Source organism: Pseudopipra pipra, chromosome 16 (assembly GCF_036250125.1).
Source record: "Pseudopipra pipra isolate bDixPip1 chromosome 16, bDixPip1.hap1, whole genome shotgun sequence".
In the NCBI taxonomy this organism is placed as follows: domain Eukaryota; kingdom Metazoa; phylum Chordata; class Aves; order Passeriformes; family Pipridae; genus Pseudopipra; species Pseudopipra pipra.
This window is the reverse complement of record NC_087564.1, coordinates 16,015,625-16,036,856: the sequence shown is the minus strand read 5'-3', so window position 1 is coordinate 16,036,856 and position 21,232 is coordinate 16,015,625. Positions and strand designations below refer to the sequence as shown.

General features: G+C 53.6%; 1 protein-coding gene across 2 annotated transcripts in view; it reads right to left on the bottom strand.

Annotated features, from left to right (window-relative positions):
* The window catches only part of PRKCB (protein kinase C beta), a 101,152-nt gene that overhangs the window by 58,109 nt on the left and 21,811 nt on the right, over positions 1-21,232 (bottom strand). For both annotated transcript variants that reach the window (XM_064673457.1, XM_064673458.1), the window contains exon 3: positions 692-774. In XM_064673457.1, coding sequence (XP_064529527.1) covers positions 692-774 — 83 coding nt within the window. The remainder of the gene's footprint in view (positions 1-691; positions 775-21,232) is intronic.

Sequence of the window (21,232 nt, the reverse complement as noted above, 5' to 3'; positions counted from 1 at the left end):
CTGCTCCCACCACTTCTATTTTTAAGGGTGAGAGTTGTGGTGCTCTGTCGTTTCCCCAATTCGAGCTCTTTTCTCCCAGCAGTTCCCCAAATTAGCCAGTTTCCACGGTAAAGCACAAAACCTGCCAGACGGACCTGAATGGTGCTGGCAGAGCCCAGCTCTGCTGCCCCGGCTCCCACTCACCCCAAAAGATCCACTGGGAAAGAAAATCCTTGTGAAAATAAGGATGGGGACTTAGATGGCAGGCATTTGGGTGGTTTTCTGATGCAAGAGATGAAAGGACACTGGGGCAAGGCTGTGGGGTCAGCCCCAAAGGGAACTCTCTGCATCCCCACACATCCTCCTTGCTCTGCTGAGAGCAAGTTATTGGGTGGCTTAAGTGTTTTAAGTCCCAGAAACATGAGAGTCCCCATAACTAAGGAATCACCGTCCCTGGAGGGATTTAAAAGCTGTGTTGATGTGGCATCTGGGGACATGGGTTAGTGGTGGCCTTGGCACTGCTGAGGGAACAGTTGGACTCGATCTTAGAGGCTCCAACCTAAACTACTCCATGAATCAGAGATGCCTGTGACATAATGGCACAGAAGTGCCCTCAAGCAAGGAGGAACGTCTTCTCCAAAGGGCTGAGAACCACAGTGAGCCCCTGAGCACCATGCTGTGCCCACAGCCAGGGCATCAGAGCTGTACTTACATCAGAGGCAGGGCCTTTGTCAGCGCCGGGGCAGGAGAAGGTGACGAACTCATGGCACCGCTTGTGCACGACAAAGCAGCAAACTGGAAAGAGAAGACAGGGACGGGGTGAGGAGCATGTTACAGGATCAGCACCAGGAGAACAGAGAGTTAACAGAATAAAATGCAGCTATATCTGATTCGTGAGCAGAGGCCCCACAGCCTGAGCAGGTTTTTTAAGCCGCGGCAGAGTTTCAACCCTTACTGAACATCACTGACCAGACCAGGCTATTAGTAAAAGTCAGTAGAACAAAGTGTTGAGCAAATGTCAGAGGAGGGCTGGGAACCCTTCTGCTCCTCTGAGCTCATTGTCACTCGTGGCACACGCTGAGGTCACCGCTGGGAATAAAAAGAGGGAGAATCTGGCGTTCGCGGGTATCTGAGCTGAAAAGTGCATGTGTCCAAAAATGGAAGATTGTACTGAGGGAACAGGTGGGCAATTTTCCTCCCACAGCTCTGCTTTTCTTCAGCATCTCCCCAGCCTCCGTTTGCCAGACCAGAAGACACGCAAGTCTTCCTCCCCTCACGCACGTCGACGACAGTCGCCCTTCTGGGAACAGCACAGGGAAATCAATCCCGACACGCCACTACCCAGACTTCCAAGCAGAAGTATCCAGAGCTAAGTCCCCATCCCCTAAACTACCAAACCCTTCTAGCACATGCCAAGGCAAAGCTGCCAGCACTATTTCTGTAGTTTTTGCAGTCAAAGCACCGTACTTCAAAGCTAATGTTTTCCCTAAGTGACAAATAAGCACATCACCTTCAGGAACAGACCTTGAAGAGCCGTTTGGCACTGCAGGGAACTTCAGCTGATGGCCCAGATCTTTTTCGAGGGTCTCAGCCCACCTCACCCTGCAGCTGGAGGTGGCAGCACTGCTTTGAGGAGCTGGGATGTGCCAAGTCTGGGGAACAGGCACCACCTCACACCCCACGTCACATCCTCCTGAGTGCCAGCTCCTGCCTGGGTGCACCCACACTCTGCACCACATCCACACTGTGCCCCATCCCTAGGGATGGGACCCCAGCTCGCAGGGGCACCACCGTGCCCAAAGGGAGCCCAGGCAGGAATGGAGCAAAGGGAACAAGCACTGATTCTGAGGGGAAGCCTGGGCACCACACTCTGCTCTGCTTCAGGGGTCTCATCTGCCACATCCTTTTCCCAAGAGCCATGGTTACACTAAATAAAAGGCTCTTTGGAAGATGAGGAGCAGGCATAGAGGTTTGGAGACAGAGCTCAGGAACCAAACTGAGCCACGAACAAGAACAGTTGCAGCACTACAGGACATTTCCTAAGGAACAAGGAAAAGGTGGCCCATGACATGGGCCATGAACCTCACAATCCCCTCTTTGTGCTCTGCTACATCCAGCTGTAAATTCCTTTCCCTTTCCACATTTTTCATTGTGAAAAAACCAAACCCAGAAGGTTTTAAAGGCAGAACATCTGCCAAGAGCTCTCTCCTCGCAGGACCTCTCACTTGCTTTTCTGAGGCAAACAAACAAACATTTTCTTGAAAGCGTTGCTCACCATCTCTGTCATTTGTATATGGAGACAGAAGCATCTGGGAAGCAGGAAGGAAGGAATTAGAACCATATTAGCAAGGTTTTCTCCTGAAATGTGTGTATAAACTCAGTAACTCTGTGACACGCCGGAGCTCAGGCGCCGTGGGGAGGGTGCTCTGCTGCCAGAGCCTGGGCTGCAGCAGGAGCCTCCCAGCAGAGCAGGGGTAATTCCAGCTCAGCAAAAGAAACAAGACTGCTACTAGGCTGAATTTATCATGGAATGGTTTAGGTTGGAAGGGACCTTAAAGACCATCCCTGGTAGTGTCCAGGGCCAGGTTGGACGGGGCTTGGAGTAACCTGGGCTAGTGGAAGGTGTCCCTGCCCATGGCAGGGGGTGAAACTGGATGGTCTTCAAAGTCCCTTCCAACTCAAACCATTCCAGGATTCTCATATAGATTGTAAGGATAATATAGACTGCAAAGAGTCACTGGAGGAGAGTGGAGCAGAACACTTCCCTGCATCCAGCACAAACTGGAGCTCTCTGCTGAGGGCACCAGGCTGGGTTTTGCATCCAGTGCTTCAAAGGAAGCTCCACAAGCCTTGGAAAGATCCATTGGAACACTTCACACATGCTTAGGTGAATGCTCCATCCATGCAAAAAAACAAAAAGAGGGCCAATAGAATGAGTCAGGTACAGGGTCTCATGTCAGTAAACCCGTCTCAGCTCCCAGACGTGCATCCCACCCAACGGATGTGAGGAGTTCTGATGGATCTCTCCACTGCTGTACCCTCCTGCTGTCATCACACTTCAGCAGTTTAAGCCCGTGTCTTTGTCAGTTTAGAAACCCCAGCACGAGCAGCAGCTTTCCCAGGTTGCTAATTAGACAGTTAATTTGTAAATCTTATTATTTGGATAATAAAGTTATCAAATCCCACTGGTGAGCTACAAACATCCCAAGTCATTTGTATACAACAAGAAGGAAAGATTAACCTTTCCCGTTCCCTATTGCATAATGCAAGTGTGTTTCCTGGTCCTAAATTATCCTTCAGAGCCAGCTCCACTGCAGGGGTCTCAGGAGTCATCTCTGTCCTGGGACAGGATCCAAGCCCTATGGAACCCAAGAGGCAGAGACCCCCAGCTCAGCAACTCTCCACAGCCTTATGAGACTTGCTGGAACACACGTTCTTCATACCAGCCCCAGCACAGAGTGTCACATCTGAAGAGATTTGCACCAAAGTATCAGGGCCAAATCACACACATCCATTCCCTGGGATCCTGACATAGTCCTGGGAAGAAAGGTCTTCTGGAAGGTTGGGTTTGAGGGCTAAGAAATCACAATAGCAACAGGGCATTTTCAAACCCCAGGAAATAATCTTATTGTGGAGGTTGGAAAGAGAGAAAATGCTAGAAAATGCTAACACAGTATTGCTTAAAAAATATATATACACACACATACATGCTGAAAGGCTTCTTGGCTTAAACCACTGCTCAAAAACCCTCCAGAAAAACATAAAGCAATTTCCTAAACTGATCCCAGAACCTGCCAATCAGAAAAACCTCATCAAAATGTGTTCCAGGAGTTTGAAGTCTGCAAAGCAAATGTCTGGCTGTACCTCCAGCATGGGAAGGGACTTCCTGGGGATGGGACACCCTGGGGAAGGGACCTGCCAAGGCAGTGAGGGCGAGCGGGGCAGCTCAGCAGAGCATCCACCAGCTCCGGGCTGCCAATGGCCAGAGCAGCCCCTTCCCCTGAACACAAGGGGACAGGCTGCAGAATTACAGCTCTATCTGGCAGCAGTTGGGGCTGGGAGCAGTTGGCTGCCTGCATGTTTTGGAAGGATGCTGCCTGTTCCTGCAGCAGCCAGAGGCAGCCGAGCAGCTGCTGCTCCCACGGGCAGCGCGGCCGCTGCTGCCCAGAGCCCACACGGGCACCTTCCTGCTGCAGAACATTCCCCTTGCTCCTCTTCACAACATGTAAACAAACTCCAAAGTGTTTCTCTGCCACCTCTCACCTCACAGGCTCCTTCTCCCCTCAGACAGTTGGGCACTTTGCCCAAAGACACAACAATGCCCAAAGATTTGCTCTTAGAATACAAAATCCTTCCCAGGCCAGTTGCTTCTGCCCAAGGAAAGCCCTTGATCAAAGCTTTAAGCTCCTTATACTGGCATCAGGCTACCCAGAGAGCCAGCCCAACACAAGCATAAGCATTCCTGGGAATATCAAAGCCCAGGAAAGGCTCAGGTCAGCATATCATTTGCAGACCCCTGAGACTGCTGAGCCTGTCCTGGAGAGCAGCACAGCAGCAGCCCCTGCCTGTGCTGCTACTGCCAGAACACGCAGCATCAGAGAATCCTGGAATGCTCTGGGTAGGAAAGGACCTCAAAGCTCATCTCATTCCAACTCTCTGCCATGGGCAGGGACATCTTCCACTAGCCCAGCTTGCTCAGAGCCCGGTCCAACCTGGCCTTGACACAGTGGCCAGTCCTACTCAGAGCAGGTCTTTTGTGGTATTTTGAGCACTATTTCTCCAGCCTACTTTGACCTGGCTCTGGATCAGGTATTTGGGATGCTACCAACACACGAGAGAGGGAAAGCTGTCCTTGCCCATACCATGGCTGTGCTGTACAGATCCACTTATGGAAAGAAAACAGATCATAGAATATCCTGAGCTGGAAGGGACCCACAGGGATCGAGTCTAACCCCTGGATGGGCACAGGACTCCCCAGGAATCCCACCATGTTCCTGAGAGCTGTCCAAGCACTCCCTGAGCTCTGGCAGCCTTGGTGCTGTGCCCACTGTCCTGGGGAGCCTGGTCAGTGCCCAACCACCCTCTGAGGGAAGAACCTTTTCCCAGTATCCAACCTAAATGACTGCAAAGGCTCACAGACACTGGAAGAAAAGCCATGGCATTGGGCCACCCAAAGCCCCACATCTCCACACAGCCCAGAAAAACCCAGGAGAGCCCCCAAGCTGCCTCCAGCCCCTGTGGAAGCTCTCGGCTCTCTGCAGGGGGCCCTGGCACCAGCCCACAGGGAGAGCACAGACCCACAGCATCCCTGGCACATGGAGCAGGGCTGGCCCGGGGTGATAAATCCCCTCCTGCCCCTGCTCCCAGCCTGCCACCCGAGCTGGGATCAGCCCCCTCTCCCACATGGAACATCCTGAGCTGCAGGAAGGTATCCAGCCCTCCCCAAGGCTCAGCCACTGTGAGAAACTGCCTCCTGCAGGAGTGACCCCTGCCTGGCAGCCCACAGAGCAGCCCTGCCTTCCATTTGATCTCCATTTGGTGCTCTAATTTCATTGCATGCACTCCTTCTCCTGATGTTCTGAAGAAGGGGATAATCAGTTTTCCCTGAGTCCTTCACAAAATGAATAATTCAGTGAAGTCACCTCTGCTGCCTCCCCCGAGTTCATCCCTTCCCAGAACACACATTCCCACTGAAGGGAAGCCTTCGTCCCCCTCGTTAGGCCAGGGAGAGGTCTGGAAGCACCAGGAACAGTCTCAGATACAGCATGTCAAGTAAGGGAGACAGATGGAGAGTTAACAGAGACAGAAGAAGGTTCAAGTAAGATTCATCTAAAAATCAAAGCCAGGGAGGAGTTCAACCCTCCCCAGGGAGCTGACGGAGCCGAGCTCTGGCAGATGGTTCCAGTATCACGAAGCTCAAAGATTATTTCGAGCATATCTCAGTGTGTAGCTGCTCCCTTCCAACCTGTGGATATTCTCATTTGGATAACGTCTCCACTTCCCAACTAACAACAGACTCAGGAAACAGCTTGGAATTCAGATTAGCAAAACTGAAGAAAACAAAAAACACCAGAAAAAAGATTTTTTTTTTTAAGAGAAGCTTTGTGTTGATCCACCTACAGTGGGCAAACCCCTGGGGTCAGAGGCACTGCCCTGGGCTGTGCCCCAACGAGGGACTGAAACGCTCCAAAGCCAGAGCTGCCCACGATTTTCCATTCCACATTAAAAAAAAATAAATCAGACTCACGACATCAAACAGAGGCAGTGAAGCGTGGTAATCATAAAATAAGGGGAAATAAGGGCTCCAGGAGGGGAAGTCCTCAATTTCTGACAGCACTTTACAGCTTTTAATCACTTAGAGCACACAGAGAGAGAAGCTGAGCTAAAATTTGTGCTCTTTGGATTTAATCCCCAGCTTTGGTTAAAAGCTTTCTGGGGTTCTTAGAGCACAACAAATGTCTTCAGCTCCTCAGACTTCAGTGGTTTTCCCACTGTCAGCTCCAGAGAGACACAGTAAAAACAACCACGATCCACAGGGATTTTCGCATGGCACTGGGAACAGGGATGGAGATGTCAGGATCTGGGCTGATGCACCGATTGCCTGTTGGCTGGAGGATGAAGAGAGTGACACAAAGGACCCTGCCCACCCTCCCTGGGTCTGTGCCTGCTCCACCACAGTTCAGCAACCACAAGGAATGATGAGAAACTTCTGTGCCCTGGAAGACACTGGAATTTTGCTGATTTGCCCCACTGGGGACACGGCCCAGGCACAGCTGCATCCTGGCATTGGGATGAGCAGAAAGGTTAAGGCAGAGGACAGAGGCCATGGGGGACCAGGAAGAAGGGGAGAGGTCACTGATTCAAGTAAAAGGTGAAGTGATGAAGTGAGATACAGGGGTAAGAAGTGTGAAAAGGCATTTCTGCCCAGTTTGGTCTTGTTATAGAAAAGGAAACAGCCGTTTTCCTTAAGGAAAAGGGGAAAAACCAGATAGTACAAGACATGAGGCTTCTCTTTCGTGAGGTCTCCTGAGCCTGTTGCTCTAGAAGGCTCTGACTGCCTGGACAGCTACAAAGATTTCAACCCCAGGGAGTGATTGTCCCCCAGACCTGTTAATCCTGCAGCAGTGGGACACAGAAACCTCTGTCACAGATCTGAGGAGGCCCAGCCTGGCAAACCAGCACTGGGAGAGCTGTCATTGAGTGCCAGGCAGAGAAAACTGCATTTCCTGATATTTCTGAAGCAAAAGCAGCAGGATGTGTCTTTTTAAAGCTGTACAATCTCCCAGCCATTACAAAAGCAATTCTCACTGTCCCTTCTGCTCTCCGGGAGGTTCCGGCAGCAGTGGCCGGAGCTGGGACCACTTAAGATCCTACATAACAGACAGGGCTTTTGCCCACCACTACTTGTCCTAGGCTGGCTTCTGGAGAGGGATGGAGCATGGACACAGACACGTGGGATCAGGGATCACACAAGGATATCCCCTTTTGCAGGGAGAGGAGGATGTTCAGGCTCCTCTTGGCCCCCCAAGGTCTTTCCAGGTCAGGAGCTCAGCAATAGGGGCTATGTGCCCGAAGAGTTGGAATCCTCTTTTGTGCACAACCCTGTTAGGAAAAGGGCATGCTGAAATACCCTAATTTATTTAGGCTCCTCATCTGCCCAAAAACCCAGCTCCAGGCTTTTTTGCTCACATGTCCTATTGACTCTACAGGGAAAATTCCAAGAAAACTGACCCCTCACTCTTCTGCCTGTTTCCTCTTTGGGAGGGGAAGAGGGGCAATGTTGGCTCTTAAACAATAAACCCAGGATGCTGCAGAAGATGCCCCATCTCCCTCATCCCACGATGCCACTGGTCGGCAATGCACCCACTCTGGGGCTGGCAGCTATTTCCAGAGACACAGAGACATTAATTTTGCATTAGAGAGCCTGTCCTGGCTCCGAGAAAATCGGCTCAGAATTTAAATACTTCATCAGCATTTCTCCCGGACTGAGCTGTAACAGAGATTCACTTTCAGGCTGAATAATTTAGCCCCGTGTGTGCTCCCGGCCGGCGCGACACACGGAGCAGCTCCTGCAGATCCACCGGCTGTGCCGGAGCCACCCATGCTGACAGGAGTTCTGGGAGCCCACCAGACCCCCCGCCCCAACAGCACGGGCAGGGCCCGAGATGGTTCTTGGCAGCAGCACCGGGCTCTGGCTCCAGCAGCAGGAATTGCCACAGCCTCCAAAACTGGGCAAGAGCCCAAAGCTCAGCTTTACCCCTTTCCTCCGTGAACTAAGTTTTAGGGCTCCTCAGAAACATTTGTGTTATTGATACCCTGGGATGGGGAGGAAAACACTTCCAGTACCAAGGTCTGGGGGGCTCCTCACGCTACCACAGGCTGAGAGCTCTGGGTGGCTCCTGCAGACCCATCACCATCCACTGCTGAGCTCCAGCAGCATCCAGAGTCAGAGCTGGGCACAACTGGCACCTGCAGCTTCTCGGGGTAAGACCTTGTCAGCAAAACTCAGGTGCATCCAGTGCCTGCAGTGCCCAACACCTGAACCAGCCTCAGCAGCTGCACTGAGGAGGGGGAGCAAGGCTCTCCTGGTTGCTCCTGAAAGGTGTATCTTGAACATTCCTCCTTTTCCATTGAAAGGGGCTGAGTATTTTGAGCCCAGCCACGCGCTTCAAGAAGGACTTGAGCCCACATGAACAAAACACCCAGAACTGCCTGCAGCTTTTCCATGACATACCATAATGAATTGACAACATCCTCTGCATGACAATGAATGTGCTGGAGCCAGGCAGGATGAGGAGCATCAATCATTTCCAGCAGTGGAAGAGGAGTGGGTGGGGACAGGGACGATGACAGCATCAGAGCTGGGATGGGGAGAGAACTTCATTCTCCCACTGCATGTGCCTGAGGAACACCTAAAGCCACATCCAGGCTGCCAGGGACAGGGCTGTCCAGGCAGAGGCTGGTCCAGGATGCCAGGGACAGGGTGGTCCAGGCTCCAAGGGACAGAGCTGTCCAGGCAGAGGGGCTGCTCCAGGAAACAAAATCCAGCTGGCCTGGATTTTGTGGCTCTTGCTGGCACAGGGCTCACTGGATGTGGCAGAGGGTGAATTCCTCCACTCAGCTTGAGCCAAAAAGCTGCTTGGGAGCAGGCAGAGCATCCCAGCATCCAAAGACACCCTACAGGAACTGTTCTTTCACCCCACCATGTGCCTGTTCCTGGACCATGCAGGTCCACAGCTGAGTCCCACCACAAAACAAGCTATGAGAGCCCAACAAAAGCCCCTGACAGAACCCTCACAGAGAGGCTGTTTGCAGTGTGGGAGTGACCACGGGGCACACAGATACTGAGCTGCACCACTCGCCCACTCCCCAAACCCAGCTCCCCCAGGACACAGCCAAGGCCAGCAGGGAAGCTGAAAGCCATGAGAATGAAGCCACCAATGTCTCCCCATGGACACCTTTCTCCTCTGCTCCGTTCCCTGTCCCAGGTGCCGCTGCACAGACCCACACAAGGGCAGGGGAACTCACTGGGTTGTGCTGCCCACACACGGCCCCGACAGTGCCCTGAAGGAACGAGAGGGGAACGTGCTGTTCCCCACCTTAATTATAGCCCGGTCACACACTGCAGCTACACTAACAGGTAATTTCACAAGGTGGAATTTGGTTCTTCCCATGTTAACAGTCCCCTCTAACTTGTTCCTTAAAAGCCTGAATCACGAGCCTTGTGACACGGCGTGGAGGGAAGGTCGGCACAGGGAGGACGGCCCCGAGGCAAGCAGGGACAGGGTTATGGATTATTTGGGGATCACAGGCACTGGACGAGGAGCAGCCAGGTGCTGGCCAAGGTCAGGCAGAGGAGACACCTCTCGAGATGCACAGCTGATGGACAGACTTGCCTTGTACCTTGGACAAACGGGGACAGGCATCGAGGACACTGCTGCAGCCCCCGCAGAGCCCTGTGCCTTTGCAAGGGGCTGGGGGCTGGGTCCCTGGGGACATCCCTGGTGCCTGCAGCCAACTCTGCTCACGAACACCCACACACCAGCTTCAGGACCAGTCCCAGCCCCCCAGCGACACCCTCAGCATCTCCACCAGTGAGAGATGAAAAATAAGCACTCTGTGATTAATCAAAGCCCCAAGGGAGCAGATTAAACAGTCTTGGCAATTAGTTCTGGATTTCTTACGAAGGCGCTGGAAGACAGTGGAAAGCTGCTGCAGTCCCTGAGGATGAGCACCGAGTCCTCCTAAAACCCTGCACCAGTTACACAACTCGCCGGCGCTGTGGCGATGTGTTAAATTACAGATGGTCTCAATTAAAAGTGCAGAGATGGAAAGGAGGCTCGGAAAAAAAAAACCCACATGAGAAGAAAGAGAAGATCATTAAAAACTTGGCAGCCTACTTTGACTCTGGTGACCTGGTAATTTAATATTGTAATTGAAACTCCGGGTCAGGCTCTTGAGAGGAGAGAGAAATATGGAAAGGTATCCCAGCAGGATCAGTGCTGCCCAGAGAACAGGTCAGGCATTAAGAAGAGGGCAGTCCCAGTGGCAGATAACCCACCACCAGCCCAGTTATGACTCTGGTATCTCCCAGCCTGAGAAGATGCTGCCAGCCTGCTTTGAAGCCATTCCTTTTTGTCACAGCGTATTAATCCTGTTCAAGGCAGATAAAAACCCAGTCCCCAAAGTGCTAATAATGTAACTCAGTTAAAGCTGGATTTCGTCGCTTATCTTCAAGAAGAGAGGGGAACTTCACTTCCATTTTCTTCCTCGCATCCCCCCTTGCCCTTAAATTTTAATATTCTGAGCACTGTCGTATTTCCAAAAGCAGAGACCAAGTCTCCACGCCCCAAGAACACTGCCTGCACCCCCAAACAGGCATCAAGCCACAGGGACACCAGGCTGGGGAAGGGCCTTGCAAACATCACCAACAACACCCCTTGTTACCAGTGCCATGTGCCCATGTTCCACCTTGTCCCAGTTCCACCTCTGCAGCCTGGAGTCCACCCAGTTCTCCCAGCACTGGTGCTGCCCAGCACAGCCAGTGGCAGTGGGAACGAGCCCCATGCACTGCCCCCATCTATCCATTAGACAGGATATCAGGGAAAATTAGCACAGATCCATCTGGGAATGTTATGGTTTTATGTCCCTAAAAGAGCTGGTGTCACACACACCTCAGTGGTGCTCCAGAGCTACAGTGAACAATCACAAGAGGTGGCTCCTGCCCAGGGACAGGGACACCTTGCTAAGGCAAGGGGATTAGGGAGCCTTTCCTACAAGGGGCAGGTGTTAAACCAGTTTCCTGAATAAATCACGGAGCTGCATATGCTTGGAGCACCTCGGGATGATGGGATCAGGGTCAGCCATGTGCCTACAAGGACATCTCAGCAGAGACCCAAACCCCCCCTCTCTCACTGGTGCCCCCACCACACCAGCTGCCCCAAGGCACCGTGGGGTGGGGCCCAGGCATGCCCCAAACAGCCTGTGCCTCCTCCTGAACCTGGAGCACGCTGGAATCCGTGGATTTCAGTGAGGATTTCATTGTGCTCATCCTAAGCCTCCTCTGGCCAAGAGGCTTCACAGTCCTGATAGGAGCATTAATTTTCCCTGGCACTGGAGATCCAGAGACTGAGCCGCTTTTTGCCCCTGCAGAGCAGCAGAAGTTTATGCTGAGTGCTCACAGTGAGATGCTGCACTCGTGTCCTGTAGATCAGCTACTGAGGGCAGAGAGTGGAGCTCATACATGGGAGAAACCTCTCAAGCACCCCTGGCCAGAAGTGGTGTTTTTTTCCAGAGCACTCACCTTCCCTCCAGAAGCTCATCACCAGTGAGCCAAGGGCCTGGAGTTCAAAACCAGCCCTACAAATGTGAATAAATGAAGCTCTTTGACCAATACACCATCAAGAGTAGACCATGAACACAGAATTACCAGGCAGCAAAGGCTGGGAGGCATTTATATACTGCTAAAGAGGCAGTATGGGCTGTACTCTTGCTCCTCTGTGTATTTCTAAAAAAAACCCAGAAAGCTGCATGGTCCCTTGGCTTTTCAGGAAGCACAAAAAACCAAAATAATCATGAATACAACAGGAACATATTTTTTTTTGTCCGATATGAAGAGTAATGACTTCCCTGCTGCTGCCTCAGGCTTATTTTGAGCTGGCAGCATCTTGGGAGGGTTTGTTCTCCATACACTGAATGATGTTTGAAGGGTTTCTTGAACACCCAGGAACGTGAACAGCTCAATTTAAGTACAAGTGAAAGCAGCAGCCAGCCAGGGTCCTGGTAAGGTGAAGCTGCCTACAGAGGATATATTTAGTGTTGCACAGCCCTGGGCTTCCGACACAAAACACTGACCGTGGCCCCCCTGCAGCTGCACCACCAGCATGACACCTCCCTGGTGACCAAGCACAGCAACCCATGGCATGAACTTGAGGTTTTTAAGGTTCCTTCCAACCCAAACTTGCCCTGGCAGTGCTTTAAACACAGGCACAAACAGCTCCTGACATTCGCACACCTCCTGTCCATGCCACCGATCAAACCGAGCGTCCAAACAGTCTCAAGACATTTTTCCATCCACCTCTGGCCTCTCTCTCCTGTTACACACCAGGTTTTGCCCCAGCTGGGCAGCCACCAGCTCGCTGCTGGGCACCCGTGCCCCAGTTTGAGGTTGGAGCCCAGTCCAGTGCGTCCTTCAGCACCTCCACTTCCACCTGGTCAACATTCAACATCCAACGGGCTGCCCAGAGGAGCTGTGGATGCCTCATCCCTGTTCAATGCCAGGCTGGATGGGGCTTGGAGCAACCTGATCTAGTGGAACGTGTCCCTGCCCATTGCAGGAGCATCAGAATCTTTAACAGTCCTTCCAATCCAAAGCATTCCAGGATTCTGTGAACTAATCCAGATAAACATCAGCCAGCATGTTTTGGAGCTTCCAAGCCCATGAGACACCTCAGGACCTGCCAGGCAGCAGGAGATAAAGCTCTATCCCTGATCCTGTATGGTGGGAAGCCAGAAAACACCCCCATGAGCCTGCTCTGCTCATGAGCCGTGGCAGGGACGCGGGACTGCAGTGCTGCCCCAGCAGAAGAGAGCGGCCAACTGGACTCGTTATTTCAACCACTTCCTCCCGCAGCACAACACAGGCTCGGTGCCACAGCTGCGACACAGAGCAGGGCTTCCCTTTAGGTTTGGACTCTCCCAGCCCCTCCAAGAGGAGAGTGTCCCCCAGACCTCAGCAGCTGGCGGCAGGGGGGGCTCAGAGGGACCCCGGGGCTGGAGCCCGAGCGTGGCAGCACAACCAGCCCCTGCTCCCGGCAGCGCTATCGCAGCAGCTCCATCTGCACGGGCAGCTGCTGACTCACAGTGCCCACGCTCCACCCCGGCCCCCCACGCTCTGCACCCTCCCACAGTACCAGCACCCCCCGCAGAGGGGGGCCCAGGGGGCTGGGCACCCAGCAGCCACCATCTGTGAACCACGGGCTCAGAGAGAAGCTGTCCCATGTGCATTAAGGCTATTTTAACATAGGGATAAAATTAAACCAAGAATTTTGTCCCCACTGTCTCTATTTTAAAAAGATCTGGTAGGACCATCAAATGCCGCAGGCAAGGAAGGGATGTTCTCCATCACCCACTGTCACTGCAGGATGTCCCCAAAAAGCCACCAGCAGGTTTTTATCCCCCCTCCACAGCTCTCCAAACACCCATCGGGCAGGACCAGGAGCCAGTCAGTCCCCAGGAAAGCAGCAGCAGCCCAGGGCACCGGACCCTGGCAAAGGGAGGGGACACCAGGCAGCCCTTGGGCACTCCAGCCCCCTGGGGAGAGGGCTCTGTGCTGATGTGACACTCGCTGCAGGGACAGGCGGGGGTGGTGGCACACGGGGCAGGTGACACACCACAGGGTGACACGCCAGGGTGCCCCCACTGAGGAGTCTCCACAGACCCACCAGACCGAAGCAGGGCACAGACTGCCAGCCCACAGCAGGGGATCCCGTCCCCAGTGTGCATGGTCTGAGTGGGGAAGGACCCAGACACTGCTCAACCAGCGATCACCTGCTGAAGGCTAAAGCTCACCTGGAGCTGCTCCAGCTGCAGCAAGCGAGCACGAGCCACACAGGGCATTGGGAGGGCACAGCAAGGGAAGAGCAAACCTTGAGCTGCAGCCTCACCTCGCTGTCAGGCCCCAGCAACACCACTAATTTGATGAGCTCCATTCTCCAAGGCCGTTCTCAATCCCTCCCTCGTGCTGCAGTGGGGACACAGGGACAGCAAACTCCCTGTGATGGGGCTGGGCAAGGCAGCACAGGAGTCCCTGCCCATGTCCTCCTGGACACAGCCACATTCTGCAGCCCCCCACGTGCTTGGGACAGGACCCTATTTCCACTCCTCTCATGTTCTCTACACAGAGGGGATCAGACCTGCACCCAAGCACTCCTCCTACCACCAGCCCCTCTGTGGGGCACCCCCCTGGGTTGGGCAGCAGGTCAGGTTATCAGCAAACACAGCAGCAGAACAACAGCCAGAGACTCCAAAGGGCATCAAGGCCCTGCCACACACACCCAGAGGATGTTTGTCTGTCCGTCTGGAGCCAGGGTTTGTCCCGAGCCATACGCCATGTCTGTGGCCAAGCAAAGGACAGAGCGTGGCTGCCCCAGTGCTGACCCAGCCTGAGCAGACACCCCGTGATCCCATCGAGAGCAGAGGCACAGAACCTGCTGGGGAATTGTTCCAGTGATGCTCCTTAGGAACAAGTTGCTCCTATTTTCCAAATCCTGTCCAAACCAATGGCAGCCAGGTCAGCCACAGGCTTGTCCCAGTGATGCATCTGATGCACTGGGCAGGATCCAGCCCCTAAGCAGTACCCTGTGTGCATCCCTGCACCCCGGGAGCTCTCTGCCAGCCCGGGCTCAGCTCCCAGCCCTGTCCCACAGCCATCACAGCACGGACTGCAGGCAGCACCCACCAGTGCCCAGCAGGAGCATGGCCGAGCTTCAGGCTCTCCCAAGGCAGGGAGGAGCTCCAGCTTTGCATAACAAACTGGATGTTACCAGGGGAGGACCCACTGGGGTAGGAGACACTGTGGATGAGGCTCCCACAGAAAGGCTCTGCTGGAGGCTCCCAAGGCAGCACCACAGTGTCCGTGCCAAACCCACTGGAGCCGCAGCCCACGGGACTTGCCAGGGGACAGGACAGCAGCCCTGGCACTGTTTGCAGGGGCAATTTGCTATTTTGGCAATACAATGTCTGTGCCAGGTGCTCTGTTAACCCCATCACACAGGGCTGACCCTCCACCGCCAAAATGCCAGGAACAGGAGTGAGGGGAAGCACAGGACTAACACTGACTGCTGGACAGTGTTAGCCCCCCGGACCCTGGGGGGCTTTGGGACCACCTGACCCTTCACTACAGCACATTGGGCACGAAGGAGAGAAGGAAGGGAGGGAGGGAGGGAGGGAGGATGCTCACCGTGGTGCTGAGCACTCTCCTGGACTCCAGCCAGGAGATGAATGTTCACTTCCCAGGAGAGGTTTGCCAGCAGCACCACAAACAGCAAAACCCCTCGGCGCTGACCCTCGCAAGACGAGCGCTCCCACACTGCAGCCCCCACATGCCGCAGGAAGGGGAGCAGATTACACGGGGTTCTGTTGTTTTTCCTCCCTTGAAAACAGGCCATTATCTCCTGACAGGCTGGAGCGCTGTGTGTTATTACACAGCAACATCGCTGCCTTGAAGACATTCAAAGGGCTGCAGCTGGCAAGAGCGCTCGTGTACTTGGCACCGCGTTTGATGCTCCACGGATAAGATATTAAAATAACATTTCCAACATGCAGAATTACTGTGTCTGCTCACTCCTCATGCTCCAGCCGGAGCCGCTGAGAACAAGGTTTTATTGATGCTGCCAGACAGGCAGCACCGAGCGCGGCGCAGGCTGGAAGAGTCACCTTGCTGCAGGAGAGAGGGGGCAGCTCTGTCCCAGGGATCCGTCTGTCCCTGCCCCCGGGTTTCCTGGGGGAAGCTCCGGGATGCAACACTGCGTAGGATGCACTCAAAAACCTGTTCAAGGTGATGGCCATGGAGAGGTGGAGCAGAGAGACACCAGCCCTAGGCCAAGGTCAGCACAGAAGGTGGGAGTCAGACACTACCTGCAGTATCACCTTAAGGGAAGCATCTTAAAACACGTTGGTGGGGAGGAGGAAAGCAAACCTGCTTTTTACGTTTTTTAAAAAAAAAATAACATTTGGGTGAATTTTGTTTTAACAAAGCGGACAGAACCCTTGGTTTCCGCTTCCCTAAAAAAACTCCATCAACCCAGGAATTGAGTTTGCTCTTCTTGGACAACAGTCCTGTGCAATTACACACCACCGGGTTCAGCGAGAACATTAGCTGGGCTGGCAGCTTTCGGAGGAGGAGAAGAGAAAAGAGAGGAGCCGTTTTATTTACACGGAGCTCTGCAAAGAGCTTTCCTGGCTCGCTCTCCCCGTCCACGTCCCTGCCGGCCAATACGACTTTATTAATGTTTACGATATGCCCTACTTCTTAATGCGGCTCTGTCCCGGGGAAGGAATCCATTTGCATTTTTAATGAAATTTGGAGAAGCAATTTAGCCAATCCCCTGCACATCAGGCTCCAAAACCCTCGCACAAAGAAAGCCCAGGTAGCAGCAGCCCCTCGGACAGCCCTCTGTGCCGTGGCTGCTCCAGCCCCAGTGTCACCCCGAGCAGCCGAGGGTGACATCTCATCCAGACATCTCATCCAGACTCGGTGCTGCTGCAGCTGGCACAGCACCCGCACCCTCCCTGCCACCTCGCCCAGAGGCAGCTTTACATCCAGTCTATTTTAATAAGGCAATAAAGGGGAAAGCTCCATACATAAGAGACTAAATGGGACAATAAAAATCTGTGAGCTCGCTGGAAATGTCTCCCAGCTGTTCTGCAGCACTTTAGAGAAACAAAATAGGGCAAATTTCAGAAATACTGAGTTTTGCTTGTGCATTCCCAGCAAGTCTCTCCAATTCACATTGGCCTCTTCCCGTTTCCTCTCTGCTACACAGATAAAGAGAGGAACCTCTCTGCTGAGCCATGAGGAGCTGTCAGCAAGGCTGGGAGGAGAAGGAACAGAAGTTTCTAGTAACCCGCTAGTTGCAGCACCAGCTCCTACAGCGAGCAGCAGCCCCCAGCCACAAGCTCACCCTCAGCCCCGGACAGACCACGCCAGCTCCTCCACACCGAGATCTGCCGCGACATCCGGCTTGATTTTTGGAATAAAACCTGATCTTCAGCAGAAGAGATGCTCGCCCTTCACCTCTGCCTTACTACAGGTCCACGCCACCTCACCAGGGCAGGAAAACAAGCTGCAGCAGCTGAATCAAAAATTCCAGCTCACCTCCCAGCAATCTTTCCATGTGGAGTTTCCCCTTCCCCTTGGAGGGGAGCACGGTGCAGCACCCCCACAGCATCACCCCCAAGGCATCTCACTCACCCTGCAACACCTCCCAGCACATGCAGAGCCCAGGGAATGACACAGGAATGTCCCCAACACTGCTCTGCACCACCACCTCTTCCATATCCCTGAAGGAAGAATAATGTCCCTGGGAGCTTAAAGGCCACCCGGAATTGTTGGGGTTGAACGAGGAGGCACAAACCCATCACCACCGAGGGGATGCTCCCCCACAGACCAGGGCATGGCTCCCCCACCATGCTGCCTCCAAAGCTCCCACAAAGCCACCCAAATGCTCTTGCAAACACGAACTTGTATCTGTTTGAAGAGTTTGGGGTGATAAAACCTAAAAGAGGTGCCTGTCCAAGCAGGTTCTGTTTAACCCCCTGTCACTCTGCCTTCCAGTCTGTCCTTTGCCCCAGCACCTCACTGACCATCCTGAGGGTCCCCACCAGCCCACCCAGCCCCCAGCTGCCAGCTTCTGCCCTTCCACATCAACCACATCCCAGATCCAGCCTCATCCCAGATTGGCAGCTGCTCGGGGGCGGCTTTCCATTTCTGCACGCACGGCACCCGCTCCTCAGCACATGATCGAGTAATAAATATTTGGAAAGATCTGTTATTTTTACATAAACAGCCACAACACGCTGTAGAGGCTGGGGAAGGAGCCTGCTCCTCACTGCCGAGCCCCAGGGTCACCTGCTCCCCTTCCCCACCTGCCCCAGCACCTGGAGAGGGAGCTCTGAGGGATACTGGACACAGGACTCACTCATCCCAAGCTGCAGAGGCTCCTGGTGCTTCACTCTGGATGTCAAACAGCCCCTCTGAAGCCCCTCCAAAGTTTTGCCAGAGCACAGCACGTGCAAACACTTCCATCACCTCTCCCAGTTCCCTTCTCATAAAATCATGGAATGGCTGAGGTTGGAAGAGATTTCTGGAGGTCCTCCTGTGCAACCCCCTGCTCAAGCAAGGCCACCAGGACCATGTCAGGGTGGCTTTTAAGTATTTCCAAGAAGGCAGACTCCACAAACTCTCTGTGCAACCTGTTCCAGCCCTCTCTTTGCCATGGGAGTGCTGTAACATGGAAAACCTCAGGCTCATCTCCCCTTCCTCCTGCTCCCATCTCCCAACACTGGCAGCCTGACAAATCTGCCAAAGAACTCAGTGACCCCCACATACAGCTCTGACCTGGAATGAATTCCATCTCCCTGCAAAGAATGGCCTGTCCTACAGGAATCCTGGGAATTATGGAGACTGGAGCTACAGAAGAGGAAGCAGGTTCAGCCCAGGACTCAAACTCACTTGCCAGCCACCCCCAGGGAAGCACTTCTCTGCCTTTCAGACTCCAGGAACATCAAACACACCCACCAAAAGGTGCTTCCCAAAAATTCGCGTTTTGCACCCTGCCAGGATAATTCACTGCAAAGTGGCTCTCAAATACAGTACATTTACACGGCTGCCTCTCCTAGACTGCGGGTTTTCCTGCCTTACATCATCCTTCCTCCTTCAGCAGCTCCAGGACTTTCCTCCCCTCCCACCCTCACCGGGCACCACTGCTGGGCCGTGGCCCAACGTGACACCCACTGCCTGCGTCAGCCCCCTTCCCACCTCGGGGCCATTAATAACAATTACCTTATAATTCTATTTCATTATAACGTTATTTTGGATGGCAAAGGCTGAGCCCAGCATATTCCCTCACTAATGGAATTACGGCTCCTTCCGCAGCCTCGAGCGCTGGGGGAGCGGGAGCTGCAGCCCTGGATGCTGGACCTGCTGTGTCTCCACCTCCATGAGCTGTGGGGATGAAGCTGCAGCTCTGGGGCTTTGTCTTTGCTCAGTGAGCAGCTATTCCCACCCACATTGACTCACTCTGGGCTCCAACTCCAACCTGCAAACACCTCCTGTGCCCTGATCCCCCCGTGTGAGCATCCCTACAGGTCCAGCTTCAGAGAGCCACAGGCTCACACAGTGCCCAAAAGGGAGGAGGGGACGACTAAAGGAGAACACTGATGCTGCCTCAGCCTTTTTTTCTCCAAGGTTAGTGTTTACAGACCCACAGCCCCTGCTCCCTACCAGCCCCTGGCTCTCCAAGTGCTGTCCCAGTTGTATCCCTGGGATACAAGGAAAACATCAACACGCAGGACTGTCATTTCAGAGGAGCTCTTTTCTATCAAGTTATAACTCAACACAAATGATTTTTGCTGCTCTTTTCAGTGAGCAGGTTCCCAAAGGAGCAGGAGTGAGTGGCAGAGCCTTGGGGAGCACGGGGGGCTTGGGAAGGGCTGTGGAGCTGCAGTCCCAACACACACACCCCGTCCTCATCCTCACCTAAACAAGCCACTGCCATGGGCCTTTGGAAAGCAAGAGAGGAAAGCAAGCTCCCTGGAGGAGAACACAACCTCCCACGGTGCTGTTCTGAAGCTGCAGTGCCCTTCAAGGGGGCCAAGTTCACCAAGAGCCCAGACAGAGTTCAGCTGGGCAAATGTGACTGAGGAACAACAACTCTGGAGCTGTTTGCCCTAAGTCCAGGATCTGGCCAACATAAAATCCTTTCACTCCTCGAGAAGGCTGCTGCCATCCCTCCAGTGAGGAAGGAACATTCTGGATGCTATTTAAAAAAAAAAAAAAAAAAACACACACAAAAAAACCAACAAATGTAAAAATGTAGCAAGAGCTTTGAGCATCACCTCCATCCTGCAAATTACAGGCTGGTTGAAGGCCTCCCCTCCTTCTGTACCTGCCACTCCTGCACCTGACAAAGGCAGCAGCCCCTGCAATGGCAGTTTTATAGAAAAATATCCCAAATATCAATTGATGCAATATTGGAAGGCAAATACTCTCTATGGCAACCTGAAAGGTCTTAATTATCCATGCAGGTGGCATAGAGAGCAGCCCCACACACACCGAGCTGGTAAACTGGGCTTTTGATAGTGGGTATTGAGGGGAAAAATCCCATTCAACTCCTTGAGAGTTCAGGCAGGTCCTTCATTAGGGAAAGATATTCTTGAACTCACTGCACCACCCCAAAAACTATTATATTTGCGACTTAAAACCCATCTGAGTGTTTTAACTAGGAGGGAGCTGGGAGAAGAAGGAATTAAATCAGGTTTCCAACCCAAGAACACCCGTTCCCGTAGCAACAGCAGCACCACGCTGGCGCGGACAGGCAGGAATGCTGCATCCAGAGCCTGCTCCAACCCAGCATCCAGGGCCATGGGAACCCCAGGACAGGCAGGAATGCTGCATCCAGAGCCTGCTCCAACCCAGCATCCAGGGCCATGGGAACCCCAGGACAGGCAGGAATGCTGCATCCAGAGCCTGCTCCAACCCAGCATCCAGGGCCATGGGAACCCCAGGACAGGCAGGAATGCTGCATCCAGAGACTGCTCCAACCCAGCATCCAGAGCCATGGGAACCCCAGGACAGGCAGCAATGCTGCATCCAGAGCCTGTTCCAACCTGGCATCCAGGGACACGGGAACCCCACAGCACGGCCAGTGTTGGACCCCGGGGCAGGTCTGGTGGCTGCAGGAGTCATAGAACCCCAGAGCAGTTTGAGTTGGAAGGGACCTTAAAGCTCATCCCATCCCACCCCCTGCCATGGGCAGGGACACCTCCCACCAGCCCAGGTTGCTCCAAGCCCCGTCCAACCTGGCCTTGGACACTTCCAGGGATCCAGGGGCAGCCACAGCTTCTCTGGGCAACCTGTGCCAGGGCCTCCCCACCCTCACAGGGGAGAATTTCTTTCCAACATCTAACCCAGATCTCCCCTCTGAATTTAAAACTGTTCCCCCTTGTCCCATCACCATCTGTCCACGTAGAA